General features: G+C 40.8%; 1 protein-coding gene across 1 annotated transcript in view; it reads left to right on the top strand.

The window, feature by feature from the left end:
• Positions 1-23306, top strand: part of LOC134149612 (S-adenosyl-L-methionine-dependent tRNA 4-demethylwyosine synthase TYW1-like) — a 114673-nt gene that overhangs the window by 8001 nt on the left and 83366 nt on the right. Inside the window, exon 9 of the mRNA XM_062592845.1 lies at positions 13322-13445. Coding sequence (XP_062448829.1) covers positions 13322-13445 — 124 coding nt within the window. The remainder of the gene's footprint in view (positions 1-13321; positions 13446-23306) is intronic.

Genomic DNA, 23306 nt, shown 5'->3' with positions numbered 1-23306 from the left:
TTCATGGCAGGCGTGCAGGATCTTGGTATGGATCATGTTCTTGTGGCTCTGATGTAAGCAGCCTCTGTTCTGAGGGACGGTTGCCATTTGAGCACAAATGTTCATCTAGAGCTGCAAGATGCAGTTTCTGATCATCTGCCTCCTCCTTGGAGGAGGTGGCAAACAATTGTTCTGTTGTGGCAGCTGAACGCTACCTCTTGACAGTGCGAATAGGTAGATCCTTATAGTGTTGGCCGTCCATATGCGGGTTGATGGTGTGGGCTGGAAATACATCCTTTTCTGGCATAGGAATGGCCTGGACCTTACAGATATGAGCTGTTATCAACTCACTTGATGAGGCAAAGTTCTAAAACTTTGGGATAAGAGGTCAGCGGCTGTCTGTGACTGATAACTGCTAAACTAACCTGCCATAGGCATACCCAGAGTTTTAGAATAATTTTGCAATCATAAACAACATAGTTCTCATTACTGGCCTCTTTATTTCTGTTCTGCATGGCTGATTTGCTTAGGTAAACTCTAAGCTTCTAGTTTCATGCTTCTGTAACCACAGCAGATAATGGAGAAAGGGCCTTCGGTGGTGACTGTGGTGTAAATCCTCAGCTCTCTTGAATGGAAGTGTCGTTTCCAGAGTGATGGCTGGATGTAGCTGTGTAAATGTTTCATGTGGGAGCCTGAATTGATGACTATCTGTTTCATTAGCTTGGAGAATGAATGACTCTGTCTTGGTGGTGAATCTCTTGGGATTGTACGCATTGATTTGCCAACAGGTTTGTGCAAACACTTGAATTGTAAAACGATCCCATAGGCACAGTTATTTACTCTAATGAAAATAAATGCTGAAGTAGCGATATTGAAGAGCAGGAGAATTTGCATTTATGACAGTAATTCATTGTGATCAGGCTTTCTTGCTTCCAAACTGGAACGTATAGTTGGTTGGGTTTGATATGTTTTGGTTTCTTAAGTTATGTACTTACTTTAGTGACTATGAATTTGTACAATAAGAAAATGCTCTTTCAGATGAGTTGCAGCTCCTTTAGCATGTTTTTCTCTTACAGAATATTAAAGTGTTGTGGTTTTTTTCGGTCTTTTGGTTTGTTGTGTTTAACACTCACGTAATCTGTTATCTCTCTGTAGTCCCTGCCAATAAAGGTGAGTGTTTTGCGTTCCTGTACCTAGACTACTTGTATCCAAGGCAGTAAGGTTAAAGAAAACTTAGGTATTTGGGGGTTTATTCCAAGCATATCTCTGTACCACAGTTACTTGGATTTAAAATGTGCCTGAAGTTTACAGCACGAGTTTTATGGATTTCTGTTATGTATTAACTCCTTTGGGTCTGGAAGATACAGTAGCAGGTTCTGCTTTGTGCAGTACGGTGAACTTCAAGACATTTTAGGGCCCAAATCTGATCTATTCTGCAGGCTTGTTTTGCCTCTTGTGACAAGTGCTAGCAGATAAGACAAATGTGCAGTCACAGATAGTCATGAATCTTGTTGTCCTGCTTTTTATGGGAGGTCAGAGCAAGTGATGCTGTGGAAGCAAGTGTATCTAATGAATGTTTGCTCAGATCTCTGCAGGTAGAGATCTTAGCTTAATATTTGGTGAAGTTCCATCTACTGTTATCTGACTTAATGGAAATCTAGACTGAATTTTGTTTTACAGTTTGCTTTCCATGTACTGTGGCTTCATTGTGTTTAACAAAGTGTTGCCAAAGGGCTTGAGATTGCTACTGGATTCTTGTAGTCTTTTGGATCAGAATGGCGTCAGGAGTGCAAGATGAATGCCAGAACATCTCTTCCTGGTATTGTCGTAGCTATTATAGGTTTTCCCTTCAGGAGATGTGGAAGAGATGTTTTTTCAAAGAGCTGGGGATAAAGGAACCTGGTTTAAGGTGATGATGCCTTCTGCACACTTAGTCTGAGCCCAGGGACTGGTAAAGGGATGTCAAACGGAAATTATTCAGATATGTAAGAACTGGTTAAGAGATAAATTATACCTTCAGTTTATCTCTTTTCATAACATCTGATAGAGGGAAGAATTAACTAGCTGCTAAAGTCCAGTACTTTTTTCTTGGTAAAACACAACTTTTGGAACTTGCTGCCACAAGAAATAGCTATAGGTAGCCTTAGCAGGCTTTTGAAACGGACTCAAATGCTTACATCAGTACAGATTACACTTAACCTTTCATAGAATAGATTGTTAGGCATAACAGTCCAGCAGGGCATAAAACAACAGTGGCCCAAAAGGGGGCTTAGGAGATTGTGCCATCACTGTCCACTCTGACATTGCTTCTCTTGGGCATCTGCAGTGTGGTCTGCTGCTGGTGATCCAGAGCTGTGATGCTAGACGGGGCTGGGTGCAGGCAAGTTAAGTTCTGGGTTTTCTCTGCATTTGCTACCCTTCCAGCTTGTTGCTTTTTAGGCAGAGAACCTGGGCCTATTCTTAGAACTACTTTCATGCAGCAGTGGAAGATAAGATTTGTTCTTAGTGGATTTAATATCTAAGTGTGCTTTTAAGTTGCACAAATGTGGTGCACTTTCCTTATCCTCCAAAGCTATTCCCCTGAAATATATTTATCAGATGAATGTAAAATCTAATGGGTATGTTTGTGGTGTGGGAGACTGCTATTAATCATTGGGACACCATTGGGACACCATTTCTTAATGTAGATTATCTCTCACAGCTGGGAGATTGTGATAAAGTAGAAAGACAGATCGATCTGGACTGGTTCCTAAGGAATGAAATGCCTTTATTAACCTTCATATTTATAAACCACAGACATGGATAATAATACTACTACCCTAATATTTTTAGATGGGTTGGAGAGTAGTCAGATGGGCATATTTTCTTGTCACAGTTTTGAGATTAATGTTCATTTTCCAAAACAGAGTTTAATGATGCTCGCAGTCACATTTGCAATGTAAATACATAAGGGCTGTGTATATTTGAGGGAGAGGGTGAGAGTGAGATGGAGTTTACAGGGAAAAAAAGCATGGTCCTGGAGAGTCTATTCAAGAAGTTTGTTTTACCGCTGTGTCTCGATCTGTCGCAGATTAGGTTGTTTGATCTCTTTTGATAATTTAGAATCTCTCTTTTTTTAGGGAGAATAGCCATTTACCACCACTGGGATTGTAAATGACACTACTCAAATATTTAGTGGTCACTTGTGAGCACGTGGCTACTATGGAACATCAAATGTTGCTGTCATTTGCTGAAGAAACTTCTAATAAAGTTGACTGGAGTTTTCCTCATATTGGGACAGTGAATTTTAAGATTGACAGATTTAAGATGCAAGATTTGGAGAAAAAAAAAAAAGTGCTGTATGCAACTGGTGCTACAGGCAGAAGCTTCTGCTGTGTACAACAAATATCAGTGTGTCTTAATCTAATTGAGTAAGTCTGGGGTACTCTAGCTGTCAGATTTAAACACCTAAAAATGATGTGCAAATTTAGAGCTCTCCAAAAAGTTTCTCTAACTTTTAATGAGTGAAAGATCTCTAGAGGAAAAATGTGTCCTATTTTCAACAGCTCAGTCTCTGGGCTAGATTTTGACCTCTGCTACTCTGGCTCAGAATCCAGAGTAATTCTACATCTGGAAATAAGATTTAAACCGGTACTAAAATCTGGCATTCTTGCAGGGACATTTCTCTCTTCCTTCTCCTGTGTTGAAGTCTGTGCTCTCTGCACCTTGGCTGTTCAAAAAGAATTAAGTGATGACCAACTCTGAGATTTTTATGAAATATTGTCGTGCCCAGGTAAAACGTGGGGGTGCCCAGTAAGATGATGATTAGGGTTTGGCTTGCAGCACTCCAGATCATCTGCTTACCATTTCTCACAGAAACTTTGTACAGCATTTATCCAGGTGTGTGTGGGTTTTTTTTTCCTGTTCATGTTTTAAGATTCTTGCCAGCTGAATAACACAGCTGAACGGGTATCCACAAATCTGTGTGCACAGTAATTACCTGCTGCTGGTAATTAGTGGGAGAGGTGTTGAGGAAGTGACCTTTTGATGTTGCCACCTCCATGAAGAGACTAATGCAGGGATGGTTTGTGGAAGCTCAGTATCAGTTGCCAAATAAATGTGTTTGAATGAGGTGTTATGAGGTACTGTAAAGGTATTGGCATTCTGCCAGACAGACCCTGCAGATCAGTTGTTTAGCACTGGAATTATTGGTAAACCTGTCCACATGCAGTCTCTGATCAAAATTTCACCTTATTTATCATGACTACCCTGTGGTTGGTATCGGTCATAAGTGGCTCTCAACTCCAAAAGTATACATTTTCTGTATTGTCAAGTGTACTGCCTCTCTGTCCTGATGGCATTCCTAGTCACAGAGTCACAGAATGAGTAAGGCTGGAAGGGACCTCTGGAGATCATCTAGTCCAACCTCCCTGCTCAAGCAGGGTCACCTAGAGCATGTTAGACAAGGTTGCATCCAGGTGGGTTTTGAATATCTCCAGAGAAAGAGACTCCATCCTCTCTGGGCAACCTGTTTCAGTAAAATTCCCCCTCACGTTCAGGCAGAACTTCCTGTGGTTCAGTTTGTGCCTGTTGCCTCTTGTCCTGTCGCATGGGACAACTGAAAAGAGTTTGTCCCTGTCCCCTTGACACCCTCCTTTCAGGTACTTATACACATTGATAAGATCCCCCCTCAGTCTTCTCTTCCCCAGGCTGAACAGGCCTAGCTCTCGCAACCACTCCTCAGAGGGCAGATGCTCCAGTCCTCTGATCATCTTCGTAGCCCTATGCTGGACTCTCTCCAGTAGCTCCGTGTCTCTCTTGTACTGGGCTCCCCAGTACTGGACGCAGTACTTGAGATGAGGCCTCCCCAGGACTGAGTAGAGGGGCAGGATCACGTCCCTCGGCCTGCTGGCAACACTCTTCCTCAGGGACCCCAGGATACCATTGGCCTTCCTGGCTCATAGTCAACTTGTCATCCACCAGCACTCCCAGGTCCTTCTCTGCAGAGCTGCTCTCCAGCAGGTCAGCCCCCAGCTTGTGCTGGTGGATGGGGTTATTTCTCCCTAGTTGCAGGACTCTGCACTTGCCCTTGTTGAACTTCAGGAGGTTCCTCTCTGCCCAGCTCTCCAGCCTGTCCAGGTCTCTCTGAATGGCAGCACAGCCCTCTGGTGTATCAGCCACTCCTCCCAGTTTGGTATCAGCAAACTGATGGAGGAGGCAATCTGTCCCCTTGTCCAGGTCATTGATGAAGAAGTTGAACAGGATGGGACCCAGTACTGAGCCCTGGGGGACTCCACTAGCCACAGGCCTCCAACTAGACTCTGTGCCACTGATGACGACCCTGTGAGCTCTGTCATTCAGCCAGGTCTCAATCCACCTCACTGTCCACTCATCTAACCTGCACTTCCTGAGCTTATCTAGGAGGATGTTTTGGGAGACAGTGTCAAAAGCCTTGCTGAAGTCAAGGTACACAACATCCACTGCTCTCCCCTTATCTACCCAGCCAGTCATTCCATCATGGAAGGCTATCAGATTGCTTAAGCAGGATTTGCCCTTGCTGAATCCATACTGACTACTCCTGATCACCTTCTTTTTCTCCAGATGCCTGGAGATTACATCCAGAATGAGCTGTTCCATCATCTTTCCAGGGATGGAGGTGAGGCTGGCCGGCCTATAGTTGCCTGGGTCCTCCTTCTTGCCTTTGTTGAAGACTGGAGTGACATTGGCTTTCTTGCAGTCCTCAGGCATCTCTCCAGTTCTCCAGGACCTTTCAAAGAGGATGGAGAGCAGCCTGGCAACACCACCTGCCAGCTCCCTCAGCACTTGTGGCTGCATCCCATCCGGGCCCATGGATATGTGGATGTCAAGCTTGCCCAGAAGATTTCTAATCCTATCTTCCTTGACCGAAGGAAAATCTTCCTTTCTTCAGACTTTCTCTGTCGTCTCCAGGCTATGGGATTCTTGAGGGCTGCCTTAAAGCAGTGAAGACTGAAGCAAAGAAGGCACTCTAACTCTGCCTTCTCTGTATTCCTTGTCACCAGGGCCCCTGCCCCATTCGGTAGTGGCCTCACATTTTCCCTAGTCGTCCTCTTGCTACTGATGTGTTTGAAGAAGCCCTTCTTGTTGTCCTTGACATCCCTTGCCAGAGATGATTCCAAATGAGCCTTGCCGCATCTCTATGTACTCTGACTGCATTGCTATAATTTTCCTGAGTAGCCTGTCCCCTCTTCTGTGTTCTGTGTACTTTCTTCTGTCTGAGTTTTTCCAGGAGCTCCTTGCTCATCCATGCAGGTCTCCTACCCACTTGGCTGGACTTCTTTCTCCTTGGGATGCACCCCTTTTGAGTTTGGAGGAAGTGATGCTTGAATACTGGTCATGAACTTCGAGAGCTGCTTTTCTTTCCTGTTGTAAGGTGAACCACAGTTTTGCTACCTTTCCTTATATTCACATCAGAGCCTGACATCCCTGTTGGCCTGAGAGGCCTGCTGTGGCATGGGGATTACATTGTGCTAGGTGGTGTGAAGTTATACAGAAGAGATAGAACCTCTCCTGTAAGGCTTCTAAACAAAAGAGTACAGAATAGGAGAAAGGAAGTAGTAATACCACAATTTCGCAGAAGGATTGAAGCTTGTAAATGGCCTTAAACTGCCTGTGTTGTGCAGACTTCTTACCTATGCCCCAAACCATGCTGTGAATTTTTCCCTTAATAGGACAGTTAGGCTTTTGTATGGGGAATCACGTTGGTTCTTTTTTTGCCACTGACATGCAGCCAGAGCTTCTAAACCAGTAGTTCATGGCTGGGCAGTTTGGGTCTGTATGTAGTCAGGTGATCTGACTCAGTTAATTTGGACTGTGTCTCTATTGACCAAGGCAGGGACAAATACCTGTTCTTGTCTTGTGATCAGTACTACTGGGACAAAAACAGATGGAGGATTTTGGAAGGAGGAATGCTGTTGCATCTCATATGTTGCAAACAAGTCTGCAGAAGAGACCCAGGTGTGAAACAAGGTTGCACTGGAAAATCAGCTTGTGCAACAGCGTATGGTACTGTGCTGTGTCCATGTTGAAAGGATAAAGCACCAAATTCCTTTTGGTTTTTCTTTGCCCTGTATTTTTGGAGAGATGGACTGAGTCTGAGGGATGTTCTGCAGGGTTCTTAGATCTTAATCCTTTTTCCTAACTGACTAATTTATATTATCTTATAGTGAATGAAGATTGATTATAGTAGATATAGTTGAAACTAGGCGTTTTTTTTGGCTTTACAGCTGTTTTCTCATGATCTTGCGTCTTCTCATTTAATATTTTCAGAAAAGTTGGATGATGCAAAACACTGCAGAGGCCACAGGCCAGAACTGTTACTCTGGGTATTTGAAAGACTTGGATGCAGCTTCTGCTTGGGGAAGTGGGAGGCAGGAGGAGTAAGTGCACATCTGGAGTTTCCCTTGCTGCTCTCCAGTTAATCCTGGCTTCTGCTGATGGTGAACTTAAATGTAGTCTCTAGCCAAATGATCTTCCTGAGAAGACTAACCGAAGTGGGAGTTGTGTATTGCCTCTTAGTAGTTGTTAATAAGTTGCACTGATATTTTGCAGGTAAATGACCAAGTAAAAGCTGCATGTCTTGGCTTAGTAAGAGAATTGACTGGTTCTCTCCCTTCCATCTAAGTTGTATTAGTGTACCCATACGTACTGGATGCCTTACTTTCTTTGGAAGGCGTTTGGGGTTTCTAGTATAAAATAACAGTCTGAAGTCCAGCCAGCTTCATTGCTTACAAGGGCTGTCCTTTCCATAACAGATATTATTACTAGGAAATGCGCCTGTAACTGACACTGGCTTGGTTTCTTCACTGGAGATTGATTCTAACATCAGAGGTGATTACAGAATAAAAATTCATCATCCTTTTGCTTCCCCCCCTTTTTTTTAAAGTGTATGTGGTGTTTTGACAACTTGGAAAGATTGATGTTGAAGTGAAATGTCCTTTCTTATGGTCTAGGATTTAAGGAAAAGAAATGGAGTGGAGCTGAGAAATCATTTACAGAACCATTTGATGAAGAATCTGCAAAATGCAGCAAGGTGTTGTAAAAGCATGTGTGATACTTGCTGTATGTGACAACAGAATGGACTGTAGCAGAAAGTCGTACTGATTTTAGGCTGCGCATTTCGGGACGCTTTTGTCAAATCATGTTCTCCTAGGTTTTAGTTGTGGTTATTGTAGCACTGAGGGAAGTAATAAAAATGCAAATATGATACAGGTTTCAAATAGGAGCTAGTTATTTGTAGATGGAAGTAGACAAACATCTTTTAGTTTTGATTCTTTTGCTTCCTTTGAAAAAAAAATCTGTCTACTTTACAAGTGTGTCCATAGAAGTTCCCCAAATCTAACAACTGTCAACAGAGACATGAAGAAGCATGTAAAACACTTGGAGTCATGATTTAGCTGCATCCTTATAAAAATCTTCCCTGCAGCAGAACAGTGAAGGGTTGTTAATGACCCTGCTTTAGCCCTGCAGATATATTTTTAGAGTTGCAATCTGGGAATCTCTCTGTCATTGAGAATACTGGCTGCTGTTGAGCTGACGAAGAAATGGGCATTGCTGGTGGGATCATTTATCCTTCTGCACTTCACGGAAGATGTGCAGTGCCTCTTGCAAATTGATTCAGTTGGATAGCAGCATAAGCGTCTGTCATTACTTGTCTGCCTGAGTTTGGGTTTTAAAGTGAGTTCTCAGAACTGTTTTATGCATGTCAAAATCTCAGTAGTAATTTTTCTAAACAAAAGGGAACATGGATTTTCCTCTACAGAGCATGATCTGCAGGTCTGTTAGAATACCAGCCTTTCCTTTGATGGCAGCTGCTAACAGCTGCCTCAGAGAATGATGTGAGGGACCTATGCATGTTAGTTATATGGCATAATAAGGTAGATGTGGGTGGAATTTCTTTTCACCTCTTTGCAGAAAATTCACAAAGGCTTCTATTCCAGGAGAAAATCTCTAGCCAGTTTCTTTTGTTTGTATCTGTTAGATCTTGTTAGGGTTTTCTTCATTTTTAAGGATACTTCTGGAAAATATGTGTTTTTCCTCTTTCTTTTCTTTTTCTTTTTTAGTCCAGCTACCTCCTAGTTTAATCCATTGCAAAGTAACGGGTTGCAAAGTTCCCTGTTTCTTAGCTGTCATATTGTCTTGTCAGCATTTTTGTTTCAGTTCACTCTTCTGTGCTTAACTGGACAGTGATGTTTGGAGTAGATGTGTGATCTGTGGTTACGTAGACTCTAGTAGCTATTTTTAATAAGCTTTTCTTACTGTTAGGTTGTTTGCTGGTTCACTGATTACTTCATCCAAGAATCCAGTATTTGCCTTTGTGCTCATTACAAATACTCAAAGCTGGTTTTATTGATAACTGACAGCAATTTAAAGTATTCTACATTGCTGCAAGATTGATGGGGCACTTAGTCCATGGATTGAGCAAATTGCTGTTCTGTTTCCGTGCACTAGCATTCATTTGTGTGACAAGTGGTGTTTTTCACCGGGAGGAGGAAGGTCCCACAGCAGACCAGCATTTGTGTGCTCTTTTGGCTGTTTTGGAAGAATTTCACTGTTCAAGCCTTCACGTTGTTCTGTCTTGTGGGAAGACGTAAGGAAACCAATGCCACTTGTGCGTGCTGCCTGATATCTACTGAACATATAAAGCCGCTGATACCTGAGCCTGAACTAGGAAAAAAAAAAAAAAAAAAGGGAAAAAAAAAAAAAAAAAAAAAAAAGATTTGGCCTTTCTAACAGTCCTCTTGTTACTGGGGTATTGCTTCTAAAGCTCTGCTTGGCGTGGCTTTTTATTCTTCATGCACGTAATTTATGAACTTAATACTTCATTCAGCCACTCCCCTGTGGAACTTTTACTAATATTTCTTTCTCCAAGGAATCTTTTTCTGACAACCTTTGCTGCATTTTTCCTTAGTTCTGGTTGTGTTGTTGCTGGCTGCAGCCCCTGATGTTGTTACTGTTTTCTTAGATCTTTTATTTATTAAAAGATGCCCATCTTTGGATGAGGCTATAAATCATGACAATTCTAGAGTTCCTTGTTTGTCTGCTGGGAGGTTAAGCAGGAAGGAAATTCAATTGGAACCATCTATTTGGGATATTGTGGGTGTCGTTTCCTTTCCAGGAGTAAAAACTACTCAGGGAACACACTTAGCTGTGGCACTTCAATAAATAGAGTTATGAAGCAAAAGGGCTCATTTAAGTTAGTTTAGAGAATACTTGCTCTTGGAATGTGCTTTTATTCTCCTTGCTTTTCTTCTCCCTCTTCTATACCTTCTTTCTTTCCCTGCAATCCAGAGTTTTGAAAAGCATTTGACATAATAAAACAGAAAACACCCGGAGCAGTCAGGCACCTTAGTGTCTTGGAGAGAGCTCTCTAAAGAAAAGTGGCAGTAGCACATTCCGTTGTATGGTTTGACCGTATATGAATGTGACCGTTTCCTAGACATATTTGTAGGAAATCCTTTGAAGCACTTAAACTGTGATATGTCAAGGAGGGCAGCAAAGCCTCTCTCTCGGCAGGGAATCCTTCCTGGGTTTGTGCTGTGTCCAATGCCCGCTGCTGAACACATCAGGAAATGGGCTTCCTCTGCCTGTCCGTAAAGTACTTGCTGACTCTATCTTGTGGTGCCTCTGTGGTAATAAAAGGAAGAAATTTTTGCCTTCACCTATAGAGTAGGTCATCATAAGTTCTTACCCATGAGGTTCGCTTGCTTTTATTCAGGTCTGACAGAATTACATTGGCAAAAATTCTAGCAGGCTGCAGCAAGAACTACCTTGGGCCTTGAATTACTAAGAAATTCAATGAATTCCAAAGTTTTCCTGTCTACCTGTTCTCTCCATGAATATGGAGTAGAAGACAACTCAGTTTTTTGGCAGCAAAATACTTCAAGGGCATGCAAAGATGGCTGTTGTCACCACTTGCTTGATTTGTTATGGGAAGACAGTTACTTGCCTTAGATTTATTATAGGACTCTCTGCTAAATCACCAGAACTTGAGAAGTCTGCATTGTGCAAAGTTAACTTTTTGTACTCTTCACTGAAATTCTAAGTAATAGGTATGAAAGGTTTATTAAGCAAATAAGTAAAACTCAGAGCTGTGAATTCCATTTCCAACAAGAAATGTCTGCAGCTCATCACTTGCCAAATAGAACAAGTCAGATATTGCAGTTCAGAGAAAAACAAATGATTATTTCTATTTACAGGCTTTCACATCAGGATGGAGGAGGGGAAAAATGATCTCTGTAAGGAAAAGGTTATTGAAATAAATGTGTTTCTACCCTGCCAGTAAGGCAATTTTATTTATTGGTGTTTGGGTTTGGTGTTTCCTCAGATGCTGCAGCAAAAACACGATGTGCAGGTGGAAATGCAAAGGACCTTTAATTCAGAAAGACTTTTTTGCTTGTATCTGAAGATAGGATGTTTTTTTCACTACGGTGAATCACTGCATGTTTAATATTATGATGTTCTCCATAACATGTTGTGTCCTTCTAGGAGAATTAACCTGGCATGAGACAGTAGTGTCTATGGACCAGGAAGCGTCCACTTACAAGTACTGTGTGGTGTTTTGCTCTGGATATCTGTCCTAAGAAGAGAGCCTTTCCTTTTTAGATGGATGGAAGTATCTAGTTCTGGGTTAAATAGCTTTTTTGAGAAGCTCTTTGTTTAAGATTTAATAATTAAAAGACAATTTTGTTTCCTTCTTGCTTACATGTGAGTCTTTTAAGTAATATTGATTTTTACCATATGAACACCTTGATCACAGTTTTCTGTTGGACTTAAAAGCTCATTCATATACATATACAAGTACTTTAAAAAACTAGCCTTTCAGAGAAGTTTGCATTACAAAAACTGATAAAATCGTGTGCTTCTACCTGAAAACTGCTTTTGAGCAGATAGTGTAAGTTGAGCACAGCTTTCTTCTTCAGTAAGACCCACACTGTATTACTGGTCATTAGAAAATACCTTCCTGCACAATCTCACTGAAACTGTAGATAAAGTATTATTCAGAATGAGTAGGAAAGATAGACTCTATCTTTAAATGTTTTCATTTTCTTCTGCCCTTTTCAGGTGCCATTATGAAATGTATATTTTTCTTGGACCTCAGAGTCCCTGCATTTTTTTCTTGAGTCGCGTTTAATAGTTTTCAGGACCTTTGCTCACATACAAAGGAATCTGTGTATGTGTTAAGGAATGACTAATTATTCTCTCTGAGGAGCACAAAGCTTGGCAAGTAAAGAGCACTGGTTTCATTAGTGATGCTAACGATTGGTGGGATAGACTCAGACTGGAAGCATTTATCTGAACTTCTTGATGTCTTTGGCACAAAAGAGATTTGAATATGAAATAACCTCAGGTTTTTGGAAATCAAAATGTTCTCCATTGGTCTTTGTTTATCCCTGGCTTCTCTAATACTGCAAAAGCCGTAAAGAATTGACAGATTGAGTTCCATGAAATATCAAAGTAATTATTTACTTTCATGCTGCTTTGTGCAGACATGAAAAATACTCAAAAATCTTTGAAGTGACACTTATACAGCAGGGGAGTCACAATTTTTTATGTGCTGGAGTTTTTCTCCTTCTTTTAAATTTATGCTAATACATGATACTCCTATGTTTGGTTGCAGCTAAACTCAAAGTACCTAAATATGGTTGTTAGGCTGCATCTGTTGGAAGCCAAACTTATGTGAGATGCTGTAGGTAGTATGTCTAGTGTTTAACTGGGGGAACAGGCTTTACTTGCAGGGCATTTGAGGATTGAATTTTGATGGTGCACTTAATTGGCCTTCTAGATTAGTTGTGAAGAGTATGGTTTCTAGTCTGTAAATTCTTTGAATGTTTTAATCGTTTTAGTGATGTGGCTTTCTTCCTTGACCTGCCCAAAATGTCTGAGACAATTCCTATTTTTCCACGTAAGGTGATCACATTTTGGGTGCAAAATGGTTTGTTTCCTCCAGTTCGTGCTCTACGGAGAGATGAAGTCACTGTGGAATTACGAAGCATTTGGATTAAACATTTAAATCTTGGAGTCCCTCTGGCTCTCAGATGAGGTTCAAACCCATGTTTCTTAAAATATCATAGAGATATCCCTTTATTGCCATGCTACTATTAGGTGTTGTGAAAGACATGGCAAAAAGGTATCATAAATTACTGAAAGACCAGACATTGGTAGATAGAGGTAAAATGCAGAATTGCATGAATGCAGAATTCATATGTGGTCACTCACATTGGTTTCAAGTTTAGCAGGTCTATCAGGAGCAGTTGAACTGTGCCACTGTGTTTAGAACATGATGCTTGAAACTAAATGGTTGTAATTCACTGTCTTTCAACAGAAAGAGCGTGAGCTTGAGGAAGGAGGTGGCAGAACAAGCTTGTCTCAAGAGAGCACTGGGAGAAAGGAGGAGGGTGAAAGAGAGATGATTACTGCAGCTCTGAGAGAAGCGCTCACAAAACAAGGTGAGGTTCTGTAACAACTAGACTCTGGATCAAACTTTGAAGTCTTAGTGGTAGATTTTTTGACAGAACAAGTAAAAGACTAGTGTTCTTTAAAATAAAGAAAGATACTGCTCTGGACTGTCCCTCATGGTAGATTCTAGCCAGAAGTAGGACAGAAGTTGAGAACGGATCCTTTTTGCTTGATTTGTAACAGGGGAAGAACCTAAGGTAGAGTACACCGAATTATGTATACAACTACCTGGGTTCACAGAGTTTGTTTCTGCTAGGTCAGCTCAGGAAGAAGATAGTACTACATGCTTTTAGCTCCCAAGATGTAAGTTTCCTAAAGGATATTTGAAGATCAACTTTGCCTCTAACTTTTTCATTTAGTCTCTCTGCTTTTTATTTCAGTTTCAAACTCAGATTTCAATACTGCAACGTTATTTCCAGAAAAGAAAGTCATTCAAATTAATTTTAATGATCCATTAGAGGAAAACAGATCATTAGTTCTCCATGAACTACAGAGAACAATGTTAATGAACTTAATGCCTTAAAAAAAAATGCCCCCTGCAAAAAAATATATGCCTAAGCAAGTATGAGAAGAGAGACTGACAGCCCCACATTTCAAAAGCTTCAGTTCTGAGTGCCAAAGCCAGAAGGGTTATGTGAGCTTCTCTGTGCTACTCTGTCACTGCAGATAGAAACTGATGGGAGTTAGTCTAATCTCTGTTCTCTCTTAGCATGAGAGAGCACTTGGTTGTCTTGCCAGCTAAATCGATAGTCTTTCTCCTGATGCTTCTGAAAAGGCACTTTTGCTTATTGCAATTTTGCTCTTCACTGTAGAGCTGGGCTTTGAAATTCTTCTCATATTTTTTGTAAGTTGAGCAGCTGTGGGATTGCAACACCCTTGCTCCACAGGATCTCAGCTGTTCTTCAGCCTGAGCTCTTGGAGGTGACCAGTGCTCTGTTCAGCCCATCAAGTTGCAGGCATACTTGGTTGATTTTTGTTTTTTGTGTGTGTGGTTTTTCTTGTTTTTGTTTTTTTGCTAACCTCAGCACACCTATAAAGTAAAGAGACAATCTTTAAAATTGTGGTCTGAATGAAATAATCCAGGAAGGACCCTTTAAAGCAAGACTTAGCAAAAAGTAGCAGTGACTTTGCTGTGTTTTCATGTCCATAGCTACACTAGTGCTGACTGGAACCAGTGCAAGGTTGTCAGGTGGATGGTTTAATATATCTTCTTGGCTTTGATTCTAAAGACTAATGTGGTGACAATTGCAGAACAGCATGCTGCAGAGTAGCTTGAGGAATATTGCAGAGTTCTGTTATTTGTTTATTTTTAGTACTCTATTTGACCTAGAAGTTTAATCTTCCTGCCTGCCTGCAAGGATGTTTGGAGAAGAGGTGAATCTGGCTAGCAGGGGTGGAGGGCGTGGGCAGCAAGAGGCAAGGCTGTCTGGAGATGGGCAGTGAGGAGGGGAACGTGCTTGTCTGCAGCAGGTCCTGAGATGTTAGAGTGGTCCCTGACCCCATCAAAGGGTGGCCTGTATCCACCAGGCATCTTGGGTTTTGCCTGGAGACACGGGGACCTTGGAAGGCATATGGAGACTGCCTGTGGTACTGACTACTGAGGGGGGAGTGGGAGTTTTTTGGTGTACTGCACTGCCCTGGGGGCCTTTTGCATTGCATTGCTCTGTGTCGAGCCCATGCTACGGCCTGGTAAATGGTGGTCAGAAGTTTCATGCACCAGTATGTTTTCTGACCCAGTCTGTGTTGGTTCAGTTTGGGGGAGTGAATGAAATGGTGCCTTTTTAGTGGTATATAAAAAGTGGTCATCTGAAAAATAAACAGTGCTAGGAGGAAGGTCACTTCCCTACCATAACTTTTTTGACAGGAAGGCAGGTTTCCCACTGAACTGATTTCATTATGATGTTCCAGGGACAAGAATTCATTGTTTTGATGAAGAGCAGTATTTTGCAGGTACTTAATTCTACTTTTTTTTTTTTTTTTTTTTTTTTTTTTTTTTTTTTGACATCCAGTGTTGTGCCAGCATTGGATCAACTGGATGGGTTCAACTTAGGTAAATAAGCAATTTCAAAGACTTAAATCTAGTGTGCCTGTATCTTTTCAGTTAAAACTGGCTCTTACTGATGCAACCCCCTTCTCCTTTCTTCTTGTACTCACATAATCTTTTAATGTTTGCTCTGCAGTGAAGGAGAACCTGCCTTTCTTCTCTTTTCAGATGTCAGGCAGCATTTTTTCCTAGAAGTATCACACCAAGAGAGGCTTATATGACTATAAAACAACTGCCTCCTTCCCTCGACACCATTCCAAAAGAAAAAGAACAAGTGCAATAGATTCAAAAGATCACACGATTTATTTAGCAATAACTGGTTGTTTTGGGTATAGGTTCACTGTCTTTTCAGGATTATCCCTAAGGGCATAATTAGCCAAAGAGAAGGGGAAAAAACAGTAGTTATAATTTGGAAGAAGGCTCTTCCTTTATGTCGTAGTTGCATAATGGACATTTCCTTTGAACAGCATCTCTTCAGCTATTGGAACAGTTGCTCCTTTTATTCATATTCATCTTCAGGCAACTTTATCTTGCTGCTTGTGGGTAAAGGGAGTATTGCTTAATCTATAGTTTTCTTTTAGTGCTGCCATTACATTTTGGCTAAACGTAATCTTAACTATTGAGTTGTATAGGTGCAAGGCCTTTTAGTTGTCTGCTTGTAAATACTTTTATTAAAGGTATTCTGTAATAATAGTTGCTTTTTGAAAGTTGTAACCAATCTTGTATTAGGAAATGCTGACTCCCTCTGTCAGCGCTCAATCTTGCATAAAATACAAATTCAGCACAAACTATTTAGTGCCTCCAGGTAACAGATATAGCTTGAAAGAGAGAGAAAGACTGACAATTTAAGTATTTGGTTGTGCGTGTTGTATTTGCAGTGATACCATTTTGCTATGTTTATGCTTTGGTAGATTTTATCTGTTTAGGTAGGTGACATGAAATAAACTGAAAATAGAAACAAACCTTTGCTATTAATGTTTCCTGTGGTGATGAGTAAATGTAGCCTAGCTGAGATGTAGCATATGTTCCAATTTGCTTTCTGCAGTTGTTTGTAGGTTCTCAGAACAGTCCCCGCTGGGCTGAAAGTTTTTATGCTTGGTCTGGATACCATGAATATTTTGGGTTTTGCCTTTCTGGAACTTCTCCTGGTTGTCAGGCCCTTCGCTGTTTTTCAGGAAATGCATTTAAATCCTGCCCTAGCTTGCCAGGGAGCCTTGAGCTGCTGTCCTAATAGGAAAGGTGACTGCAAAAAGCCCGTTGTGAATCACTGGGGGTTCTTTCCATGTCCTCTATCAATCATAATTACTTTAATGGTGCAAAAAACTGATTACCTTTTACGTTGTTCTGCTGCTACTATAAAGCAACTACATCAGTAATGCAGAGACCTGTGCTCTCTTCTGGTTGTTTATCGTTAATAGAGTTTAACCACTTTTTGACCTGCCAAATGTTTTGCTGGTGCTGTTGCTGGTCAGATGGAGAAAAACCATAATTTGACATGTAGAATACAAAAGTGAAGGCTGAAAGCTGGAAGAAGCATTGTTTTGCTAGTGAGCTGACTCATCTCAAAAGATTTCAAGGTCATATGTGATGTCCCCCAGTTACAGCCATTTTTTACCATCTCTACTGAGTTCTAGTTATGCTGAGCAGTGCTTCAGCTTTTATTTGGTGTGCTTCTCTTAATTAAGACAGGAATAGAAACTACTATTCTACTATATGCAACTGTTTTTTCTGTAACTTTATGGTATGTAGCGTAATGGACCTGAATTAATGTTGTTTAGTGGCTGACCCTACTAACATGCTAGAAATTATTCTGTTGAGCATGTACTACGTATAGCAGGTATGATTTTTGCTGTAGCCCAGTAGGGTCATTCTGGCTTTAATAGTTAAAATAAGCCTAGAATTTAGCGCTATGGTGTCTACGATGCCTGTTTTACCTAAATCCAAAGGCAATGATATTAGGAGACTGCCCATCTCAGAAATAGTGCAGGCTGCTGCGGCCCCATTATCCCTTCATGCTTTGATTTCCTGTCTGATACAAAAATATATTTTGATTTGTTTTCAGTATGTATTGGAAATCAGGCAGCTGACTTTAGGATAGGGGAAAATATTGAAGACTAGGCTTTCCAAGTGCTTATTAACCTTGTTTGAGACTAAGGTATTAAAAGCACTTAGTGGCTTTTGCTGGCTCTTCTTGGACTGTTTTCTTGTACTTGTTTTGAGCTCTTCCCTCAACTTGGCTTAGTGCTGAGCTTTTTAGATGTCCTGACTTTGGAAATAAGATATACTTCTAAAAGACGTTTCCCAGAGTTTTGTGCTGGTGGATGCACACCCATTCAGGCTGTATGGCCAAATGTTGCTGTGTATCTCTGGGACGTGGCATGAATTATGTGGAACTCTTAAACTCCAGGTGGCACTAGCAGCTCGCAGCTGGGTTGAGGATTGGTGAAGAAGGCTAGGGCAGCCCCTGAATTGCCTCCTGCAGAGACCGGAATTCAAATGCTGGTCATGGAAATGTTAAAAATCAGTTGGCAAAATACAAAATTCTTCTTGCTTGAATACCTGTAAGCGGAATAAATGCAATGACTGAAACTAGACAAAGTTAAGTTAAAATTAAGATTTTCTTGAAGCTCCATAAAAAAAAAAAAAAGAAAAAAGAAAAAAGAGAAAGTCTGTGTAAAGAATATATACAGTTAAAGTAGAAGAATCTAAGAAGCAGAAGATGCTGGAGTCCCACAGTACCAAAGATGCTGAGAGCTGATGATGAGTTGACTGCAGTACTAATTTGCTTGTGCAGATGTAGCTGCTTATCAGTGGCGAGGTAGAAAGTTACGAGCTCAGTTTTGTGGGCCTGATTGTTTCTTCATGGTTGGCTGTTGGAACTGCAAAAGTTACTCTGTGTAGTGCACAGGAAAATAAATGTAAGTACATTAATATTTGAAACATTCTAGGTTTTTGAAGGGTTTTGGAGAGTATTGATCTTTGAAATTGGCTAAAGCTGAGACAAAATACAAGGCATGTTCAGATAAGGATAATGTTAGATATGCTTCCTTTGAGATAATACTTTCCCTAGGTAAGAGGTCACAGTTTTTATACAAATGGAAATATAGAGAAAGTAGTATGTCCATAATGACTGAAAAGACTCATTAAAATGTGCAAAAAAATCCTAATTTTTTTGTTTATCTACAGCAACTTGTGGTTATCTCTCACTTTTTTTTTTTTTTTTGTTAATCTTTACGTATGTTTTCTGGCTACTTAAGGAAGAGAGCTGTGCAGGCTGGCTGCATTCTTCCACTTAACACCTTTGACCTGGCAGGCCAGTTTCAGCCAAAATTGATACTGGTATAAAGCTCTTAAAGACATTAAGTTCCTGAAAGTGTCTCAAGTTCTCTTGTGAGTAAAGAAGAGTGACTCTCTTTCTCTTCATTGAAGGACAAGTGTAGACCTCCAAGTTATAATCCATCTTGCTAGGCCAGCTGGAAACCACCAGTTGGCAAAGATTTATTTTTCAGGCTAGCTACACATTTGCTGTCCACTAGCTGTTCAGTCATTAGGCCAGCAAAAATGGGTGCAGGACTTAATGGAAACCGGGGGTGCAAGAGAGTTACATAGGGCACTGGAGGGAGCGAAAGAGTGGTATGAGTGTGAGGGAAAAGCTTGGGGACCTGGCGACGGAGCTTGGCGTAGCATGTGTTTTTGGGAAGCCAGACTCTTCTGTGAGGCAGCCTGTTTGAGAGTCTCATGGTGTTTTCCTTCTACTTGTTCTTCAGCTGTGGGATGCGCCCTTTTCAAGGGAGCTAGTCTCTTACAGAGAGAGGTGTAGCAATACACTTGCTGTTCATAATGTTTGAGTGGCTTTTATCTTGCAGGTCTCTGTCTCTGCCACAGTGCCTGAGAGCAGTTGGAAGGGGACTTCCCGTGATGGCTGGTTAGTTCCCTTTTCTCGGGGTTGTTCTTGTGGATGGTGTAGGGTGCTTGCCAAGCCCCCGAGATCCCTTTTTAGGAATAGGGGAGCAGCCTTTCTCCTCTTAGGATGTCAAAGCCACTGTGGAAGTTGATGAAATTACTTGGGCTGAAGGATGAGTGTCTCTCTTCTGCATCTCACTCTGGATGAGAGGACACCTCAAGTACTTGCAGTTGGTCTGGGAGATGGATTAAAGTAGGATGGGCTGCCCTGTTCTTGTGATGCAAGGCCCTGGGGCCATGGTTTTCTCTAATGCCCAGTGGTTTGCTGTGGTTACTTCTGCTAGGTGTAGTCAGCATGACTCATTTATGGCAAACGCTTTACAACAGCTCTCAATGGACCAACTTACTGCTTTGTTCTTTATCAAGGGTACCAGATGCAGAAGGCTTTTCCTTCCTCCCTTTTTCAACGGTCTTTGTGGCTGTTTGTTTGTCAAAGGCATAATCTCGTAGGAAATTATGCTTTTGAGTATTAGTTTATATTCCTACTGCCTAGTACCCTGGGAGTTCTGTGCTGCAAAGGAAAATGGACACTTGGATTTAAGTGAAAAGCCAGATTTTAAGAATTTACTATCTCTTGTGATCAGTTATTGATGCCAGAGTTTATTGTAGTTGCTGGCATTCGCACCTTTGAACTTTGCCATTCTCATTTTCCTGACACTAGGTTAGGTTTGGTTTGCCTGCTGTGGCAGCTGCATTTCTCTAATCTTAGCAGGCCTTTTTTATATGTTAAAAATGTTCAGAAGGTTTTGTCTGATGTATGACAAAAAGGATCCCAAGCAATGTTTTAGCAGCTCTACTGAAAGACCAAACACTGCATCTGTTTTTGAACTACAATGTTTTTACGTATGAGGTACATCATGCAATCCTTTGTTCTCACCCTTGCTTAGAGCTGATGGAAGTAAGCCCTTCCACAACTCACGTGCCTTTTGCCTTTCTTTAGGGGGTACTGTCTTAAAATAAAGGTGGGGAGGGAACAACCCCTTCTTCCCAAAAACTAAGATTAGATCTTGGGATATGCTGGCCAAAGTTTCTTGAAGATTCTGAGCAGTATTGGGAAGGAACCTGGAGCGTTTCCCTATTTTACTTGGGCAATTTGAAGAATTCCACTTCTCAGATCCCACTTGTTTTTGATTCAGTACAAAATACTGATATGATTTGAATAGGTTCCTTTCACCAACAATGTGGGGTTTTTAATTCCTCTCTAGGTTTAGTTCGAATGTTGTCTTTTGTGTGGTGGTTCAAGCACAGTGGTTTTGTTAGAGCTTTCAAAATGGTCCTTGAAGTGATGGAGACAGCTTACTACTGAGCTACTAATCACTGAGCTGCAGTTTCAGCCCTTTTAACCAGCGCTCTTGCAACGTGGTAGGAAATTGGAAACTCTTTTCCTGTAAACATTCTCTTAGTGTGAAGTTCCCCATTTTGCACTGAGTTTCAGCTTTAACAGATAATCATTGCTTTGAATCAGAAGGCTCTTTTGAGAGGTTGCAGGCGGGGGGACTGCTTGATAGGACTATGCTGATTTGTCAGCTGTATATGACTTCTTTTTCCCACAAGAAAGTTTTCTGAAAGTCATTGATTTTTTTTTTTTTTGTTTTTTGTTTTTTGAAGTCTAATGTGATACCAGATTTGCCTTTACCAAGCTTAGTGATTGCCTCCTAACAGGGAAGGATAGTGAAGTCTTTCTGATACCTTTGAGGAGTTTTTCAACCACTAAGCTACTTCATTCTTTCATAATGAAATCTTTGTTGTTGTTTTCTAAGAACTTAAACAGAAGACCTGATGTTATTGGGATTTGTACTGGAAGGTGCTGTTGGGTTTTCTTCCAGCCTTTTTGCCACATCAGAATAGTCCAAACTCCTAGAAAATTAGATAGCATTATGAAGTTATGTCATAGGACTGTCTATAAAAGACAGATTTTTTTTTCAAAGCTATGCAAGTATAATGATACAGTTTCTAATATGAACAGAGTTATAGAAAAATGTTTTATCTTGGCTATGTGTGTTCTGCTTTCTAAGTTAGAATAACATAATTACTCATCTATGCAAATAACTTATCCATAATCTGTGGCTTAGGAAAACCTGTTACTTGCATGAGATGGGTAGAAAACAAACAAACAAAAAACTGATGTAGCAGAGAGAACCAGAAGATCAAGATATCCTGCGATGTGACATGGACATATAGATAACACTGTCTTATCTCAGGTGGTACATTCCCAGTGGCTGAGAGTTCAGCAGGGTCCCTTAATGAATTCTTTGAATTTCAGAAAATGTTTTTAAGCTATTATGTATATGACGGAGCTGAAATGCTACAGCATCATCTTAGACTGTAGCAGACTGTCTTTTATCCTAGACAGTGTGTCACTGAACACCTTTAATACTGCGCTTTTTTCTGATTTATATATCTGGCTGTGATCTGAACTCCAGCTGGATTCACTAAATGTTTGTAGGGTTTATTGGTCAATAACGCCAAACCAGATTTCTTCCAAAAACTTATCTGAAAACTTCATTTATACCTCTAGTGAGATATGACACTGAATTTTAGTGACGTTTGGCAGGTTTTTGGGTTATTCAAAATTCATGAAGTGCAGGATCAACTAACACAGACTTCTGACTAGGAGTTCTTGTGTTTATTAAGACGTTGAGTTGATTACTTTATGATCTTGCTTACAATTTAAGGAGTCCTTTGAATATTGGGTTGTATGAGAAATAATAAGTGGAGACCCTAAGATATGTAGGGATTGTGAACAATCTCATCCAGACTGCACACTGTTTGGAAGGTGTTGTATCCAAATATTGACTTACGTTTATTGCTCATGAGTAGTGCCGCTTAAGAAGAGCAAAAAAGCAATTGTGTCCAGTGAGCCCTGGCTTAACATAGGTGCAGACTTTTGGGCTGTCAGTAAGATTCAAACTACCATTTAAATCTATTTTTGTGACACTATTTGTAAGAAAGCCTTGGCAGAGTTGCAGTGAAGTGGCAAAGCTGGTGGAAGAGATGAATTTTCAAGATAATTATTCATTAGATCTGAGATGCAGAATCAGAGCTGAGAAGACTCTGAGTCGTTCTCTAATGTGTTTACTCTCATGTTTGGTTTCTGGCATAACCCTTTGTACTTTCTTTTAGCCTGAACTGGTTTGCTGCTTGTGTTACTGACCAGCGGTAAGAGAACACTTGAGGAAACGAGCTTTCTGGATACAGAGGCACTTTGTTTGCTTAGAATAGATGTGTAAGGAGCACCAGGCTTTGGACATTCGTGTGTGTAAAGCTTTATCTGGTTTTATGTTCTGGAAAAACATGGCAAGGCCTAAATTCGCTGAGATGACTGACAAAGGTAACCACACTTTCTACAAGAGCAGTAGTGAAGAACAGTGTTCTGTACATAGCTTTGTATGGTGGATTTTAAAAAGTTATGTGAATATATACTGTTTCTTCTAGTAACCATAGCTGTGACTTCTGGCAGCAGCAAGTGAAATGAGTAAGCCCCTTCTCGTCTCTAAAGCTGGCTGAAGGCTGTAAGCCTCTGTTTTGATGTTGAACATGTACAATTTTCTTGGCCTTTATAGGAAGTTGTGGGCGCTCACATGGTAGAAGTTGGTCTAAGTAACTAAGAGGAAAATGCTGCAGCTTTGGGCTCCAGAGTTTGGCACCTTGCTCAATTTATCTGGCTCCTTTCTTCCCTTAAATGACTCAGTAGCGGATTTGGGCAAGTGTGTTCTATTTTCAATTTAGTTTTAATCTAACACTCATTTTAAAGCAGCCGTATTAGTTCTACTGACAAGTGATCTTGGAGAGAATCTTACATGGCTGCTGCTGCTGGACTCTGAGAAATGTGAAAATATGCAGA

Source organism: Rhea pennata, chromosome 20 (assembly GCF_028389875.1).
Source record: "Rhea pennata isolate bPtePen1 chromosome 20, bPtePen1.pri, whole genome shotgun sequence".
NCBI lineage: Eukaryota > Metazoa > Chordata > Aves > Rheiformes > Rheidae > Rhea > Rhea pennata.
The sequence above is the reverse complement of the archived record's forward strand: the minus strand, read 5'-3'. Positions and strand labels throughout refer to the sequence as shown.